Source organism: Hibiscus syriacus, unplaced genomic scaffold (assembly GCF_006381635.1).
Source record: "Hibiscus syriacus cultivar Baekdansim isolate YM2019G1 unplaced genomic scaffold, ASM638163v2 tig00113004_pilon, whole genome shotgun sequence".
Classification (NCBI taxonomy): Eukaryota; Viridiplantae; Streptophyta; class Magnoliopsida; order Malvales; family Malvaceae; genus Hibiscus; species Hibiscus syriacus.
This window is the reverse complement of record NW_024063436.1, coordinates 62,163-77,944: the sequence shown is the minus strand read 5'-3', so window position 1 is coordinate 77,944 and position 15,782 is coordinate 62,163. Positions and strand designations below refer to the sequence as shown.

Sequence of the window (15,782 nt, the reverse complement as noted above, 5' to 3'; positions counted from 1 at the left end):
AAGGACAAAGCACATACGAGTTCAGTACCACTTCATTCGTGAAAAGGTGGAAGAAGGGACAGTAGATATGCAGAAGATCCATACCAAAGACAACGTAGCAGATTTCATGACGAAAGCGATCAACGCTGATAAATTTATGTGGTGTCGATCCTCCTGTGGCCTGTCAAAAACGTAAGCAACATGAAGGTACAAGGTAGAAAGAATGGTGTGAAGATATGATTGTTCAAATCAAATCTTCAAGTGGGAGATTGTTGAAAAGTCAAAGCATTAAATGGGGCGGCATGGGGCGGCTGAATTTGATTCAAAGTTTGCTGCCAAATTGTTGAAAAATTATGGTGCAATTGTCAAACAAAATTATTACAGCAGTTTTTGTTGAAAACAAAAGTGATAAAATCACAAACTTTAGTCCCTAGATTTTAGGGTATTTATAAGATTAGTCTTTAAGTTTCAACTATAAATACCCTAGCTCATTTAGCTTCAAGATCATCCCAAAGCATTTTAGCTTTCTTCCAATACTAGAGAGATTTTAGAGAGTTTCTTGAGAGTTGTTTTCTCCTTTTTATCTAGAGAGAATTATCATTGTTTTCTCCTTGGTAGATCGAGAGATGTTGTAATTCCTATTTTCTCATAGTGAAATTCTTCTACCGTTGACCGTGGTTTTTACCCTAAATTTTTAGGGGTTTTCCACGTAAATTTTGTGTCTCTTTTATCTTCATTTTTATTTTCTCAAATTATCAATTGCGATTTTGTTCTATCCGATAGCTGTCTTCCGCAACACAATCAAGCCTTGTTTCGGTCTAAATAGGTTACATGCTACAAATACTATTCCGTATCTACATTTAAATGACCACATATGCACTTGGGTAACTTACACCCCTTTCTTACTGTCTGCTGTGATGTTAGCTCCAACAAGACAGTAAATTCCTTAGATGCAAGCTCATTCTCAAAAAAGTTAAAATCAAACAAACACAAGTGGAATTCACTTGATTATCCTTTGCTAATAACTATTAGTGTGAAATTATTTCTAACCTCCCTTTGAGATTCCTCACCACGAAACAAGGACATGGCAGCAAAGCACATACAAGAGCCATCCTTTCTATAGACTGAAAGGTTCTTTCAAATCTGTACGAGTATACCAAAATATTAGATTGAAAATCTGGATACAACACTCAGAGCAGAGCATTACAGTCAAGCTTGGCTTTAGATTTTTATTAAACCTCTACTTAGCATCAACATAAGTTTTTCAATGTTACCATCGAGAAAGTTCAGAAAGGCTGATTAGCAGGCTTTCATGCAAATGCTCATATAACCTACAAGGCTAAAAGAACGTGGCGATGCAATTTCAAATGGAAAGAAGCTATAACACTTTTAAATCTTAAGAAAAGCCCCTACAATGCAATTTCATCTGTGCACTGTTCAAAAACAATAATATAAGCGTAACTAAATCAACTCATACAATATACCTACAACATGGCAGAAACTTATAACGTTCAGGCTACTCATGATACATACCTTAGATCCACAAACAGTATTTCAGCCTTCTCGTCCAAACTAAGTTCCTCTATATTAATTCCTAGATAAGGTATAGGCTATGGCTGCTGTCTCCAACAATCCTTTCAAAATACAACTGCCTGGAAAACTTGATAATCAAACAAACAATGGCTACAAAGAATTCGCAGAACAGAGACAGTATCTTTTCAGAATCTCCATTTAAAAATAAAAATAAAAAACACCTTAATCCACAGGCAAGTGAAGTTAATGAAACTGTTTTCCACTCCCATTGAACCTCTCATCGCTTGAGCATTTGCCAGTGGCCACTCCAATTCAATACGATTTCCAGCAACACAGCAGAGAAACTGGTGTGAGCTCTCCCGAAGTTGAGGATAAGATTACCGGTATGGTTTAAACGAGACATTAGCTCGAATTGGGCCCAAAAGAATTTGAATTTCTTTCTTCTACTAGTCCAACTCCAGCAACTCGAGTTTGCGAACAAACATCATCAGCAAATCACATATAAGCAAGTTTGATCTTCCTTGTCATTGGATGATACAGAAATTCAAGTACGTAAATAATGTAAACAGGATTAGCTTAAATAATTTGATTTTACTTTAACTCAAACTCTAATTTTCATAGTGTTAGCACGAATTAAATTATTTAATTGATTAAAGAATTATTGTTATTCTTATAAGTTTCTATTCGAGTATCACTGACTTTAGCAACGATGACTAAGCGTTATTGTCAAATGATTGAAATTTGAATAGATACTAGTTTATGATCATTTTAGCTTAATAAAATAATTTATGAAAATCCATTGAATTTAAATAGAATTCTAAACAACAATTGAATTTTACGCCATTTAAATTTGATTCACAATAGTAGTTACAATAAAATAAACATTAAATCTACTGATGGCTCGAGAAAGGCCTCGAAGGGATTAACAATTTGTGGAGGCATTGCTCGTAACCACCTTGGCAATTCGATGGATCGTAGTCGAAACTGATAGTAAGGAGGCGATAGATGTCCTTCAAGGTAAGTTCGATGCTGGGAGCTGTTCCCTATGGGTGCCGCACGTTCACGCTGTGCTCCAACGAGATTGGCAGTTGAGGTGTCAGTATGTGCCAGGGGAAAATAACAAGGTTGTGGATGACTTAGCAAACATGGCATGGATGAGCGCAGAGAATATCAGCCTCTATGCAAATGTTCCAGATAAAATCAGAATGCTCATGAAAGATGATGATCGTGAACAAATAAGAAGTTAATGACACCTACCTTTGTATTAAAAAAAATCAAGTTTTGAGTGCGTAATAATATATTAACTAAATTTATTATCACTTGAACTCCTTTCTAAATCCAGTGTATTGGAATGAATTCAGAAAATAAATACACTTATGCTCCTTAACCTAGATCCAAGCTGATGAGCTCCCTGGTCTGATCTGAAGTCTAAAACATGCAAGAAAAAGAAAAGGCTGCAAACTATATAAATAAAGATGGCCATAGCCGACCAATAACATCATGTAATCATGTAAGCAACACCCTCCGCACTATAACTCTTTCAAAAGTAATGGGGGCCAATTCTCGATAACGGACAAAGCCAAAAGGGAAAAGTTGCTTAAAAGAGTTGGGGAACCCATTTCCCTTGAACTATTTGTCCGAAACGTTTAAGTTGTTAAAGCTCAAAACCAAAGCAGTTCCATGGTGCTATAATAACTTGTCAGAAGAACTCTGTCGAAATAGACCTGCTGCTGCCACGATATTTTCTCATCTTCTAGTTACTTACCATCGTACGGTCACAGAGCTGCTCACCGATTTAATCTGATCATCATCAATAACCGCCTTTATCAACCATCCTCCGGCCATCGATGTGGGTTGTCCACCGCCTGTCTGCCACTCCTTCTCCCAATGCGCATTGGCGCATTGGCGCATTGCACACCTCGTGTGTATACAAAAACGCGTGGTCTTGATGTTTTTGTGTTTTTGCTATGATGTTTAAAGGGGTCTTGCTGCCTAGGATCCCCTTCCCCTATTTGTTGGCTTATCCCTAGGAGGAATAATTATAGATCCAAATTCTATTCATTATTTAAAAAGGTTTAAATCACAAGTAATGTTATTCATCATTCAAAAATTCAAGTTAAGCTTAATCCATCTACTATGTACAAGTATTTTTGTTGATTCGGTATTATTATATAAATATGTTTATAGTTTATATTTAAATTATTAAATTCAAGATTGTATTTAGATGTGGTTTTAATTTTATATCATACCTAAGCTATTTTTTTAAGATTTAAAGTAATAATAAATTATTTAGGAACACCAATTTAAAAATTAAGAAATAACAGTACCTAATTTTTATTCAGAAAAAAAATGTAGTAGTAAAATATCTCTTGGGAGCATTGAATTTTAAAAACCCATCTATCGACCGAAGTGCAAAACCGACAGAAAAAGATGGAGAAAGACTTGCGTTTTCGAATTTCTTGATAGCTTTTTATCGCAGTCCAGTCCACATTAATAAAGCCACGTACAGGGCACAACGTCTTTGTGCTTGATTTTGGTTTTCTGCTGATATTGATGGTCTTTCTTCTTCATCTGTGATTCTTTTTCTCCAACTATAGTGGAGAGAGTTTAGGGTTTTCTCTATTTTCTGTGTTTTATTCACACGTCTCCTTCCTTTCAGCGCTATAAGAATCCCCTCTACTTCGGACATCATTACTAAAATATTCAATTCTGTTTTTCCATATTTGAGTTCTTGAACCATTGATGCTATTGGTAAGCTATCTGACATTTCTTTTGAATCATCATGATGTTATTTTCTTCTTCTTTTTTATTTCTGATTCAAAGATTTTCTTTTGTCTTGAGAAAGAATGAATGTACTCAAATGAGCTCTTAGCTAGTTGTGTAAAGCCAACGTTAAATCCACTGATCGTTGTCTTTGATATTTAGAAATCAAGGATTTGGATTTCTTGCTTTACTTTGATCTAAAATCTGGGAATTAAATGCAGGTTAATATTTTAAATAAAGAAAATGGCTCTGAAACCGAGTTCAGCTGACGCTAGAACTAGGAGTTGGATTCAAATATTCATTGTGTTCGGATTGTGTTGTTTCTTCTGCATATTGGGAGCTTGGCAAAGAAGTGGTTTCGGTAAAGGAGATAGTATAGCTCTAGAAATGACCAAACATAGTGCAGATTGCAACATCGTCTGGAACTTGAACTTCGAAACCCACCATTTCGGTGAAGTCGGTAATGTTGATGAATCCGAAAAGCCCAAATCTTTCGAACCCTGTCACCCTCCTAGAATTTCTAGTGGAACTGTTCCTGGAGTTTCTGTTGAGGCATACCAAGAGGACAAGTAGAAGTGGACGAAGCATGTTGATGCTTATAGGAAAATCAATAGGCTTATAGATTCTGGGCGGTATCGTAATATTTTGGACTGCTGCCCTTGATTCTTCCAAATTGTGGGTTATGAATGTCATGCCCACCATAGCAGAGAAAGATACCCTCGGTGTCATATACGAGTGTGGATTAATTGGCATCTACCATGACTGGTAAGGCTTACTGAACTTTGGGAATAAATAATTTTGTTCGTACCGTCTTTTAGTGTTAAAAAAGTTCAGGTAATCAGAAAGAGGTAAAAAGAAGTTACGTTCCATTAATCTATTTTGAAACGCGAGAGCGATTAGGCTACGGAAATTTAAGCTATATTAGAAACTAGACCAGGATTTTTGTACCTAAAACCACTCTGGTTCACTTGATATGGTGGCATAACTTGAACTTGGTTTGTTGCCCTCTCTGGTTCAGGTGTGAGGCTTTCTCGACATACCCGAGGACATATGATCTCATTCATGCCAATGGTCTTTTCAGGTTGTACCAGGACAAGTAAGTATCCCTAGTCAATATGCTTTCCATTACTTTTGAGCATTTTAATATATGTGGATTCCTTTTACTTTTTTTTACCTAGTATTGAGGTTCGAGTGAGTTCAAAATACCTGTAAAGAGCACGCTATTGTTAGAGCAATTGACATCCCATGTCTTATCATTAGAAGTTCATATATTCGATCTGATGTTCGCAAATGCAACCTGGAGGACATTCTATTGAAGATGGACCGAATTATGCAGCCAGAAGGTGTGGTTATATTCCTGGACAAGGTAGATGTTCTTATTGAAGTGAAGAAGATAACAGCAGGAATGAGGTGGGACACCCAGATGGTTGATCATGAAGATGGCCCTTTGGTTCCTGAGATGATATTGGTTGCTGTTAAGCAATATTGAGTTGTAGGTGGAAACTCAACAGCTGCACAGTCGGCCGAATACAGCAGATTTTGAAACCTGTGCTCTCTGTTACACATGAATCTGATTAATTTCCTGCCTGAAAATTTTTGCTGCACGGTTTTAGGGAGGCAATTTCGGTAACAAACTATGGATCGATATCGATCACTGTGGGTTCATTTGTATTAAATTATGAATAGACAGCTTTAAAAGCGTATATGCATCCAAAGTTCCATCATATTTTTCGTTTTGGTCATATTTACAAAATGTTAGCTCGAGAAGTTAATGCACGATTCCTTGTCTGTCAATGAGTTGTCAAGTTCTTTTCTTCTTTAGTTGGTTATCTATTTAAGAAAACTCCTTTCAACCCAAACTCTAAATTTTATCAAATTTGATCTAACAAGTAATTAATTGCAAAAGAAGAAAAGGCAAAGTTCTCAACACAGCAGAGCTCCAAATATGTGGTAAAATGATGATAATAAGTTTTGGTGAAGCCACTAGCAAGCATGTGGTCCTACGTAATTAAACATATCTCTGCATATATTCTAAGCCTACATAATGTTGTTAAGCCAACAGCCTGGAAGAACCCTAGAAACTCTCCTCTTCCTTTTAGTTAATTTATTCCTCAGATTCAGCCTCTGGGTTTCACAAAAATCTTGTGGTTTTAGTGTTTTGGGTTGTCTTAAGAGGGAACTTGTACTTTGTTTTGTATGGTTCATCATTACTTCCCCTACTCCCAGGTTTTGCCTTCTGTCAGCTGAATTTCGACAACTTCATGGCTATGGTTACATTTACATCAGCCTTGTTGAAAAACAATGGCGAAGATGGAGAAATCGGAGTATTCGGAGCTGAAAAATACTTCAATGGAGCAATAGATGGTCCAATACCAACCAAAAAAGATTCAAACAAGTTGGAATGCACGAAACATCAAGTGGTCAATCATGAGCCGATGAAGCCATCTGCACAGCCAACAGCTCCAGCTCCAGCTCCAAGTATACGTTCAGAATCAAGCTGGAACAGCCAAAACCCATTACTCGATATCCAAAAACCTCGGCCGAAACCCAGTAAGCCCGTAAATGCAAAGAGTTTCTTTACTTCTCTTGCCATCTGTAAATGCTACTGTTTCGATAGAAACTCCATCGATATGGAAGTGGGTGAAATAAGTTTCAAAAGACCCAACGGAGAGGTTCTAGTTCAGGGCAAGCAAAATAAAACAACAGCCGCTACAAAGGAAGACCTTTTCACATTCCCCACCGTGGATTCAACGGTGGGTGTTGGGCCTATTAAACAAGGAGATGTGGATGAAATCGGAAGGAAATCGTTGGAGGTATTCGGCTCTCCGGTGCTCGGGACTGGGAGACGAAACAAGTCTTTGAATGCGGAGAGGAGTCGTAAAATGCTATCATGGGATCGTGCAATTCCCAGAGTAGAAGAAATCGATACAGGGAGTGATGAGAGTTCGGATTTGTTCGAGATCGAAAGCGTAACGGGGAAACCCGATCATTGTTACGCGCCGAGCGAGGGCAGTATAGAGTGGAGTGTGGTCACTGCAAGTGCGGCTGACTACGATGAACCAAGGCCGTCCACTACAAGTTTATCCAGTCCCGTTAAAACGTTTCCCACCAAAATCAACGTCCAGAGGCCGCGTTCTAGCGTTCTATTGGGGTGTAACACCTCCAAAGCGGTAAACACAGCTGGTGATGCCCATAAAACCAATCACAATGCCAAGTTTAGACCCAATAATGAGGCGTGTCTCGGACTCGTACATCCCCCTCACCACACTTCCACCCGACACTAAACTCGTTGCTGCTTTTGAACCTACGCCGATACTCACCACTCGCTCCCTTCCCCTTCCCCTTCCCCTTCCCCTTCCTCCTTCACGTTCTCCACCACTGTGCCCCTGGGGACCAGCGGAGAAATAACAGCCATGTGCATAACAAGGAGAAATAAATTGGAAGGGCAATGGTAGATCCATAACATAAATGCAACAGATCAAAGAATACGACTATGGAACACCATTATGATGAAAGCAACCTATTTTGTGGTCACACAATTCCGTTAGACTTCTGGGATTTGTGGGAATGTAAATGATGTCTGGTTACATGTCTATTTGCACAATATAGGGATAAAAGTTGTAGTTTTCACTTGGACCATTCGGAAATAGACGTGTTTGTGGATTAGATTAAAATATCGTATGATTTTTTTTAAATAGGAATGTTGGTTGGTTATTTAATGAAAAAGACGAAAACGACACAATGGTCCCTCGTTTTTGCTTCACATTATGGACCGACAGTGGCCGAATGAACACTTTTGGAATATATATAGTAATATACATGTATCCATATATATAATGGAGATTTTAGAGCACCCAAAATCAAGCAAAGTAGATTTTAAAATTGTGCTGCCCATATCAATTATTATAATTACTTATTTTAAAATTTCAATATTCAATAATTATATTATATTTAAAATCAAACTAAATATGATTCCTAAATGAAGGATAAGCTAGGCCAACATTATTTTCTTCTTCCATAAAACTTGAATTAAAAACGTTGTCTAACATTAATATCTCAATGTCATACAAAATTGGCATCGGCTAATTTGTAAGGTGTGGCACTTAAACCCATTTCTAGATTTCATTTCTATTATGAACATCAACCGGATGAGCTCAGACAAGACCAACGTATATGCCTCCTATACCGCCTTTAACTCCTTAGTCTCAAAGACCTCCTTGAGAAAGTTTAGACTGGTTTGAGTGGTCCGCTTGCAAGGTGCTGAAGATAACACACACAAAGACATGCATGCATAAAAGGATCAGTTATGCTGGGTTTCTTTGAGTTTGTATGGGGACTTTTTTTCTCATTACCTTTTGTGCTCTTCTTGTTAGATGATAGAACAGTTGATTTCCACTCTTCATAAGCAACTTTCTCCGCTTTCTTTTTCCTCTTGTAACTTGAAATCTGCAAGAGGCTGCTCATGTTAGTTCTACAGTACTTGATGTACAAGAAAATAAGTGAATATGCATAGAAAAACAGCACCCCCATAATTGATTATTGTTTTCGTGAACAATATCACAAATCTCTACTAGTTTTTTTTAGTTAAACATCAGACTTGCTAGACCACAGATGAACAATCCACGCAACGCTTAGATATTGGAGAGTTTAATCTCCTGAATGCATCAACAGAACCCCCATAATTGATTATGAAACAATAACACACCACTTGTTCAACACAACCAATTAAACAGTCAGGTAATCTTTACACAATCAAATCACTAGGCTGCATATCTATGTATGAAAACAATGAATCCAACTTTCATCCAACACTCAATAAACTAATTTTATAGATGCCACAGTATTACCTCTGGTTCGTCATCAGATAAATAACCACCATCATCGAATTTTCTTTTCTCAGGCAACACATCTAGCAGTTCTGCGGACAGATCAAAGCAGGTTATTCCCTGTGTTGAAAATCAACATATGGTATTAAAATTGTTTTGTAACTGGTAACGTCAAATACACAAGGCAAGTCAAAATGAACGATTACCTCTGTTTCCTTTCACTCCCTTGGGATCTTTTTTCTCATTTGAGATTCCAAAAACATCATGGCACAGATCTTTCATGGAGGTAGAAACCTGTATTGAAAGTTCCAAATAAATGCTCAGGGCACTAAAATTTACAAATTAACAATAGATAGGTAATATGTAGGGAAAAACCATGTTACTTACACAAGAAAACTCGGATTCAGAGGTTCCGCAAACCTCAATCAACCTATCCTTGTCAATCTTCAGCTGGAAAGTAAGGAGTTTATGTCAAAAACAAGTAGAATAGAGGAATAAAAGCATTTTATAGAATGATTAAATGTGCATTACCTTATGTTTTTTTGCACATAAGTAAAATGCCACAGCAGTGAACACTGGTCTGGTGAAGTCTGCACTTGCCTGCCTTGAAGAAGGCAGTGATGCCATAAACCGGTCCTTATAGCTGACATAAACATTAATTAAGTCACTCAAACAAGTCAAAGAGTGGTAAAAGAACATAAGAATTCATCTGATGATCAAACGAAAAATGTCATGAATTTGTAAACCTAGCAATTATGAGTACATCATAGAACATCTAATTTTGTGATTTACTCATTCAGTCATTATTTCAAGCACATGAGTAATCAGGAAACGTAATATTATAAACTAAAGATCAAAGAATCTATGAAATGGAAAAGGATCTTACAGAGATAAACCCTTCTTCACAAAAGGAATAAGCCTAACACATCCAAATTGAATCCCCAATTCTCTAATATCCAGTGTTGTTCTGAGTCACCAAATTTCCCCCAAATTAGTCAAAATCTGAGTACAATAATAATCAATTTTACAATGCAAGGGAAAAGTAGGAGAAACCAACTTGATATTTAGACCGTTCTGCAAGGAATTGAAAGATCTATTGTAAGCTTTTTCTGACATTCCACTTAACTTGACAGCTTTCTGCCGATCAAAGAGAACCTCCCCAAACCTAAAAATTTCAGAACAACAACACATTGAGAAAAAACCCTAATCCGGAAAATTAGAATACATTTAAAAAAAATTAATGCATCTTACCTCGTAGCAGCAATTTCTAAGCAAATTACAGCTTTACAAACCTCTCCCTACGAAGAACCAAAAGGGGGGGGGACAATAAAGGATTACCACTTCAGATTTGAACTTCAGTGAGATTAAAGTAATAAATGATTAGAGGATGAAGCTCTTACGACACCGATAATGGAGGAATCAAACTGGACATCGCAGAGGCGGCGGAGTTCCGCCGCTTTTCGGACTAGCATCTTGTGTTGTGAGAGATCAAGCTTTCTCGCTATATCTGACAGATCCATAATGGCCCCGAAACCGTTGCTGGATTTTCTTTGATTCTTTTATGATTCTATGAGAAAACAAAGAACTAAGTCTTTGGTAAATTTTTATGAAAAATGACAGAATGCAGGAAGAAATATAAGTGGCGTAGAAAGTTGGCGGGAGAAGTTAAATTCAGGCGGCCTTTTTTTTCAAAATTTGAGCGCGCCGGGCAGTCAGCGCCAATATATAATTTTAATGGGTAAAGTAAATTAAAGGTCTCTGGACTATACTTAAATGACTGTTTTAACTGTTTAACTTTCAAAATTTATAAAAATATCATTTTATTTATCAAACTATTACAAAGAAAACATTGGGATGTTATAGTAAATATAAAATTTTGGTAAATTTAATAAATATATTTAACAATTCAATAAAATTTTAAGATTTATATTAAAATAATTTAATAATTATTTCATAGTAATTCAATAAATTTATTAATCATTTTGCAACTTTCAAGAAATTTGTAACCATGATAATCATTCGAACATAATTCAATGACCTAATATACTTTATTTTAATTGCGTTTTTTCTCTTCTTTTTTTCTTTTCACTTTTTGGATTTTAAAGCTCTCTCTAGGATTCTTTAATTATGTAGAAAGGGAGGCAAGAGTGAAGGTTTTCTTTCTCTAGTATTTGTTTACTCATAGAAGGTTGGCTGGTTGTAATAATGATTAGGGTGAGTAAAACTCGACTCGACTCGAAAAATCGATTTTTTTTCAACTCAACTTGAATTGAGTTCGAATTGTAATTTTATAAATCGACTAGACTCAAAAAAATCAAATTCAAATCGAGTTATAAAATACAACTCGAATAACTCAAAATTTTTAGTAATTTGTATATTTATTTTCAAGTTTAAGTCGAAGTTTGAGTTGAGTCTCTCGACTTTATATGGTATATGTAAATCACATATGAAAAAATACAAAAAAAATGTATATATGTTGTATATGATTATAAAATACCATTTATATTAGAATTAAATAATTTTATAATATTATAAATATTTATAATTAAATTTAAATAGAAACTCGAAAATTTGACTCGGCACGAATTTTATAAAACCGATTCGACTTGAAGAAAAAAAATATCAAATCAAATCCGAGTTATAAAATAGAATTCGTCAACTCGAATAACTCAACTTTTTTACTCGACTCGATTGAACGCTCACCACTACTAAGGATATGGGGCTGTCCTTAGGGGTTAAACAACAGTGCAATAAAATTGGAAAAAGCAAAAAAAATAACAGATGTATATCCATTCAAAGTTCAAACAAATGGAACTTGCTCAGTATGTAAAACAAATTTCAACTTTGCCAACTGGGGTACAATTTCATATCTATTGAAGCCTTATCTTTAGGCTAAATACCGAAACAATTTCCTATCGTTGCCGTCCCTTTCCAAGAATTCCCGCTCGATAAGAGACTCAATTCGTTTCTTGATCTCCGTTGGATTCGCTAGAAACCGTGACTGCAACTGCTTTGTAACCTCAGCGATGACATTGTTATGATCCAGCGCCCTCCTTGATTTCATAATCCTAACAATTGCAGCTTCGATCTGTGGCTTCCTGTCCTCCTCCACTCTTTGTCGCGTCTCGAGCTTTTCGGGTTCTGATTCCTTTTGTGCAACCACAGTTCCTATCTTCACTTTGTAGAATTTGCTTGTGAACTTATCATTGACGAAAAATGCATCATCCGTACTAATATCTTTACTCATAGGTTCTTTCCTAAGAACATTCTTTCCCTTCACGCAAGCCATCGATTGCAAGCACCTTTTCAAGTCTGAAGCAGGGATCTCAGTGGCTTGTTCGATCTCCTTGTAGCTAAGCCTATCAGCATTGTTGAAAAGCATCAATGCACACATTTGGTACGTTGAAACATTCAACTCATGCTTTTGACCCTTCCCAAAAGTGGCTTTTATATCTGCTGTCCCCATGTTAGTTTGCCAAGACAACCTCCGACCAGTATGGGTTCCGAGATAATATGACCGAAACTTCTCACACAGTGCCGCCATTTCACTGGGCAGGTTGCAAGTAAGAGTAGGCTGAGTGGGCCAATACCCTGTCGTTAGAACCTGAACAACTAGGGTAGGGCCTTCTGCTGGCTCAGGATGGCTGGCATAAAACCCTTGCATTGTGTCCTGGGAGGTTTTCATGTCTGTAAACATGCCTTCTAATTTTGAAGTAAACTGATATCCACATTCTGTCTTAAGCTTGACTATCAGACTTCTCTCTGCATCATCAGATACAGTTTTTCCTGACAAAAGCCGCTTAGCTAAGTGCTGTCTGTAGTACTTTTCAAACACATCCTTCTCCTGCAGGTAGCGGAACAGCATCATAACTTTGTCAAGAATGATCTCCACGTCCTCCTCACCGACTCCTTTCAATCCTTTGCGCAGCTTGTCATCCACAAACAAGGAAATGAACTCAGGAGAACGAGAATTCAAATTAATGAAATACTCAAAAGAGGAGTTCAGGGCATTCTGGAATGTCTTGACATTGCTAAATGCTTGACAAATGATTTTATCATATTTGTCCCTTTCATCCAAGAGCCACTGGACAAATTCCACAGGATCTTTCGAACTTTCTGCATCAGTAACCAGTTGTTTACCAGTTTCTCTGAGGTGAGAAGTCATCACATCTCGTATCATTGAGAGACCGTTAGGAACTCGTTTAAATAAATTGTACATTCTACCCAAATCTTCGTACTTGTCATCAAGAAGCATATTTACCAAGCCAGAGTTCTCCATGTGGACCAGTCTTGTCATGTGGTTAGCAATCATCTCCTTCTCCACCACATTAGTTATCTTGGCTTCACTCTTGACATCCAAATAGTGGGCAACTCTCTCAATTTCTTCATTTAGACGTATCTCTGACTTTTTTAGATAATCCCCACAATCACAGTACTCAATAAATTTATGAGATTCAACCTTATAAAACTCTGCAGAAACCTCAAGAAATGGCTTCTCAAAATCCTCCTGGTAAACAGATGAACCCAAATCCATAAGCATCTTGATTATATTCCTCATCAAACCCCGGTCTATAACTTCACCAGTTCGTTCTCTGTGCACTAGTGAAAGAAGCATGCTCAGAAGCCTTGACTGTATTTTGCCGGAATGTATGATATTATCCCTCCACAAGTTGAGTCCCAGCTCATGAACAGGGGTTTTACGAGAATTTGGAATATAAGTCCGGTCCATGTACATCAATATGTCTCGAATCATTTGCAGTGCCTTGTTGTGGTCATTCCATTTCCGGTTCAGCTCTTCAAGAAACAAATCACCTTGAGCAGCCTCTATAGATTTCGATATTTCTTTGAGGTGTGCAGTCATAGTTGTAACAAGTCCAGAGTAAAGCTTCTCACCAAATTTGTGCAAAACCATGTTGTACGCATTCCTGAATTCATATTAAAAAAGCCAACATCATAAAGAAAAGATCCAAAATTCAATCAGCTTATGTGAAAGTCACTTAAATAGGTTCCAAAGAGAGATCTCACTCTTCTGTTTAGCACATAACATTAGTTTAGCACAGATGCAAAATTCCTCTGTGAATAACTACGGGCAATTAAGGTGCAAATATCCGAACTGACCCTCAACTAGAGTTGAATTACAGCTTGGCGAAACATTTTAGCATGACGCATGTTAAAAGTTGAATGTAATTGTTCTAAAGCAAACAACAAACGATCAAAACGTTCAAATATCATTTATTTGCTATCAAATGCAAGGGAAACAAACAAAGAGTATTAATCATTTGCTACTTTCCACTTGAAGTATAATACAAAAGAAAGTTAGTTGCTACTCGCCAATTGAAACTCCATATCAATAGTCATTTGCTTGCAAACAAAGGGGGGGATTACAAAAACAAAAACAAAAAAAGAAGAGTGCGTTGCTACTCAAAACTCCATATCAATAGTTGCTTGCTAGCAAAGACAAGGGAACAAAGAAGAAGCATAAATCCACAATGAAAGCCAGTTACTACTCAAAATTCCATATCAATAGTGAATTTATAATTAAAAAAAACAGTTCATGCTTTCACCAAAAGCCATAAAAGAATTTTTCTTCAGCTTCTCCCACCTAATTAAATCCCTATTGAAAAAAAATCCTGCTTTCACTACTCAAAACTCCATGTTCTTTTCTTATCATTTTTTTCGGGGTGGAGTTTCAGAGACAATATCAGCCAAGAATGGGCAATCCAATTGTTCCCAAAATGGCAGCAACTAAAACAACACCTAGAACAGTTTAATTAAATCCCTAGACGCCGATTACCTTCTTGGGCAGCTCTAAAATGTATTTCAACAGCTTCGTAACCTAAATCAATATACAACATAATCTATCAGAAGAGAAACTCTTCACAGTTTCAAAAAGTCTATGAAATGTTTTTCGACTTAAAAGCAAAATTGCATCTATACTTCTGCACCAAATCATAACTGACGAAATAGAAACATTAAATCACATAAATTAAACAAAAAGAAACAGAAACCTGTAAAGCTCTTCAAAACTGAGGCCGCTAGCATTATGATTGTAAATCTCATGGATTGCGTGTTCGAGAATTTTCCAGGTCTTTTCAGCATATTTCGGATCCACCACGACCCGGTGCTTGAACGCTTCTATCTGGAAATTCCTTTTCTTTTGATTACTCATTTCCTTCCAACCTTCCTTTTTCACTTCAAATCCAAACCTGATCCGAACGAAAACCAGTCCGAAATAAACCGATTTAACCCCCAATAAAAACAGATGGCCAATAAAAAAAGGATCTACAAAACGTCGGAAAGAAAGAAAAAAGAAGAAGAAGCTATTGAGTGATAAATTTCGCGTCCGGACGGTATCCTGAGGTTAGCATATTAGTGTTTGAAAATGAAGAGATTATTTTCAATGATAATTGACATAAATATAATCTGTGTAAAGATACATATTTGAACAGTATGCTCTAAAACAAATGAAACTAATATGCTTTCCTAACAACGAAAACAGATAATTATAGTTACAATTGGAAATTATTTAGGGTATGTTTCTATGTAATTAGTTTTTTGAAAAATATATTCTTTATTTTTTGGTGATTGGTTGGCGAAAAACAGATGGTAAATGTAATTCATTTTTTTCGTTAATTGAATTTTTTTTGTATTTTTTGAAAAACAACTAACTATTTGATTTTT

The 15,782-nt window shown here is 36.5% G+C and overlaps 3 protein-coding genes and 1 pseudogene across 5 annotated transcripts; 2 read left to right on the top strand and 2 right to left on the bottom strand.

Moving 5' to 3' along the window:
- Positions 1 to 3,944: 3,944 nt before the first annotated feature.
- Positions 3,945 to 6,069, top strand: LOC120185201 (probable methyltransferase PMT2). Its single transcript, XM_039189492.1, has 4 exons — positions 3,945 to 4,263; positions 4,497 to 5,040; positions 5,294 to 5,371; positions 5,566 to 6,069. Exons 2-4 carry the CDS (start codon positions 4,958 to 4,960, stop codon positions 5,762 to 5,764), a joined length of 360 nt encoding a protein of 119 aa, XP_039045423.1. The 5' UTR covers positions 3,945 to 4,263; positions 4,497 to 4,957; the 3' UTR covers positions 5,765 to 6,069.
- A 293-nt stretch (positions 6,070 to 6,362) lies between these two features.
- On the top strand, positions 6,363 to 7,905 carry LOC120185209 (annotated as a pseudogene).
- Positions 7,906 to 8,360: 455 nt separating this feature from the next.
- On the bottom strand, positions 8,361 to 10,690 carry LOC120185210 (origin of replication complex subunit 6-like). 3 transcript variants are annotated; one of them, XM_039189499.1, is made up of 10 exons: positions 10,502 to 10,690; positions 10,353 to 10,399; positions 10,159 to 10,266; positions 9,988 to 10,068; positions 9,633 to 9,744; positions 9,489 to 9,551; positions 9,308 to 9,395; positions 9,123 to 9,193; positions 8,628 to 8,721; positions 8,361 to 8,535 (listed from the first exon to the last, which is right to left on the bottom strand). In XM_039189499.1, exons 1-10 carry the CDS (start codon positions 10,619 to 10,621, stop codon positions 8,456 to 8,458), a joined length of 864 nt encoding a protein of 287 aa, XP_039045430.1. In that variant the 5' UTR covers positions 10,622 to 10,690; the 3' UTR covers positions 8,361 to 8,455. The 3 variants fall into 3 exon arrangements, with proteins under 3 accessions (XP_039045430.1, XP_039045433.1, XP_039045431.1); XM_039189502.1 differs by having other exon boundaries at positions 9,633 to 9,705; XM_039189500.1 differs by having other exon boundaries at positions 8,362 to 8,535; positions 8,628 to 8,723; positions 9,134 to 9,193.
- Positions 10,691 to 11,865: 1,175 nt separating this feature from the next.
- LOC120185207 (cullin-3A-like) lies at positions 11,866 to 15,391 on the bottom strand. The gene is made up of 2 exons (XM_039189498.1): positions 15,110 to 15,391; positions 11,866 to 14,026 (listed from the first exon to the last, which is right to left on the bottom strand). Exons 1-2 carry the CDS (start codon positions 15,268 to 15,270, stop codon positions 11,989 to 11,991), a joined length of 2,199 nt encoding a protein of 732 aa, XP_039045429.1. The 5' UTR covers positions 15,271 to 15,391; the 3' UTR covers positions 11,866 to 11,988.
- Positions 15,392 to 15,782: the final 391 nt, after the last annotated feature.

What these genes read in the sequence shown, in the direction of transcription:
- LOC120185201 (XM_039189492.1), top strand. Translation starts at nt 4,958, where the DNA reads ATGAATGTCATGCCCACCATAGCAGAGAAAGATACCCTCGGTGTCATA. An exon ending in ATTGGCATCTACCATGACTG is followed by an intron (nt 5,041 to 5,293) that starts GTAAGGCTTACT and finishes TCTCTGGTTCAG; the next exon opens with GTGTGAGGCTTTCTCGACAT. An exon ending in TTCAGGTTGTACCAGGACAA is followed by an intron (nt 5,372 to 5,565) that starts GTAAGTATCCCT and finishes TGATGTTCGCAA; the next exon opens with ATGCAACCTGGAGGACATTC.
- LOC120185210 (XM_039189499.1), bottom strand. Translation starts at nt 10,621, where the DNA reads ATGGATCTGTCAGATATAGCGAGAAAGCTTGATCTCTCACAACACAAG. An exon ending in TTAGAAATTGCTGCTACGAG is followed by an intron (nt 10,267 to 10,352) that starts GTAAGATGCATT and finishes TGAAATTTTTAG; the next exon opens with GTTTGGGGAGGTTCTCTTTG. An exon ending in TAACAAGAAGAGCACAAAAG is followed by an intron (nt 8,536 to 8,627) that starts GTAATGAGAAAA and finishes TGTTATCTTCAG; the next exon opens with CACCTTGCAAGCGGACCACT.
- LOC120185207 (XM_039189498.1), bottom strand. Translation starts at nt 15,270, where the DNA reads ATGAGTAATCAAAAGAAAAGGAATTTCCAGATAGAAGCGTTCAAGCAC. An exon ending in AGTTTTGAAGAGCTTTACAG is followed by an intron (nt 14,027 to 15,109) that starts GTTTCTGTTTCT and finishes ATATGAATTCAG; the next exon opens with GAATGCGTACAACATGGTTT.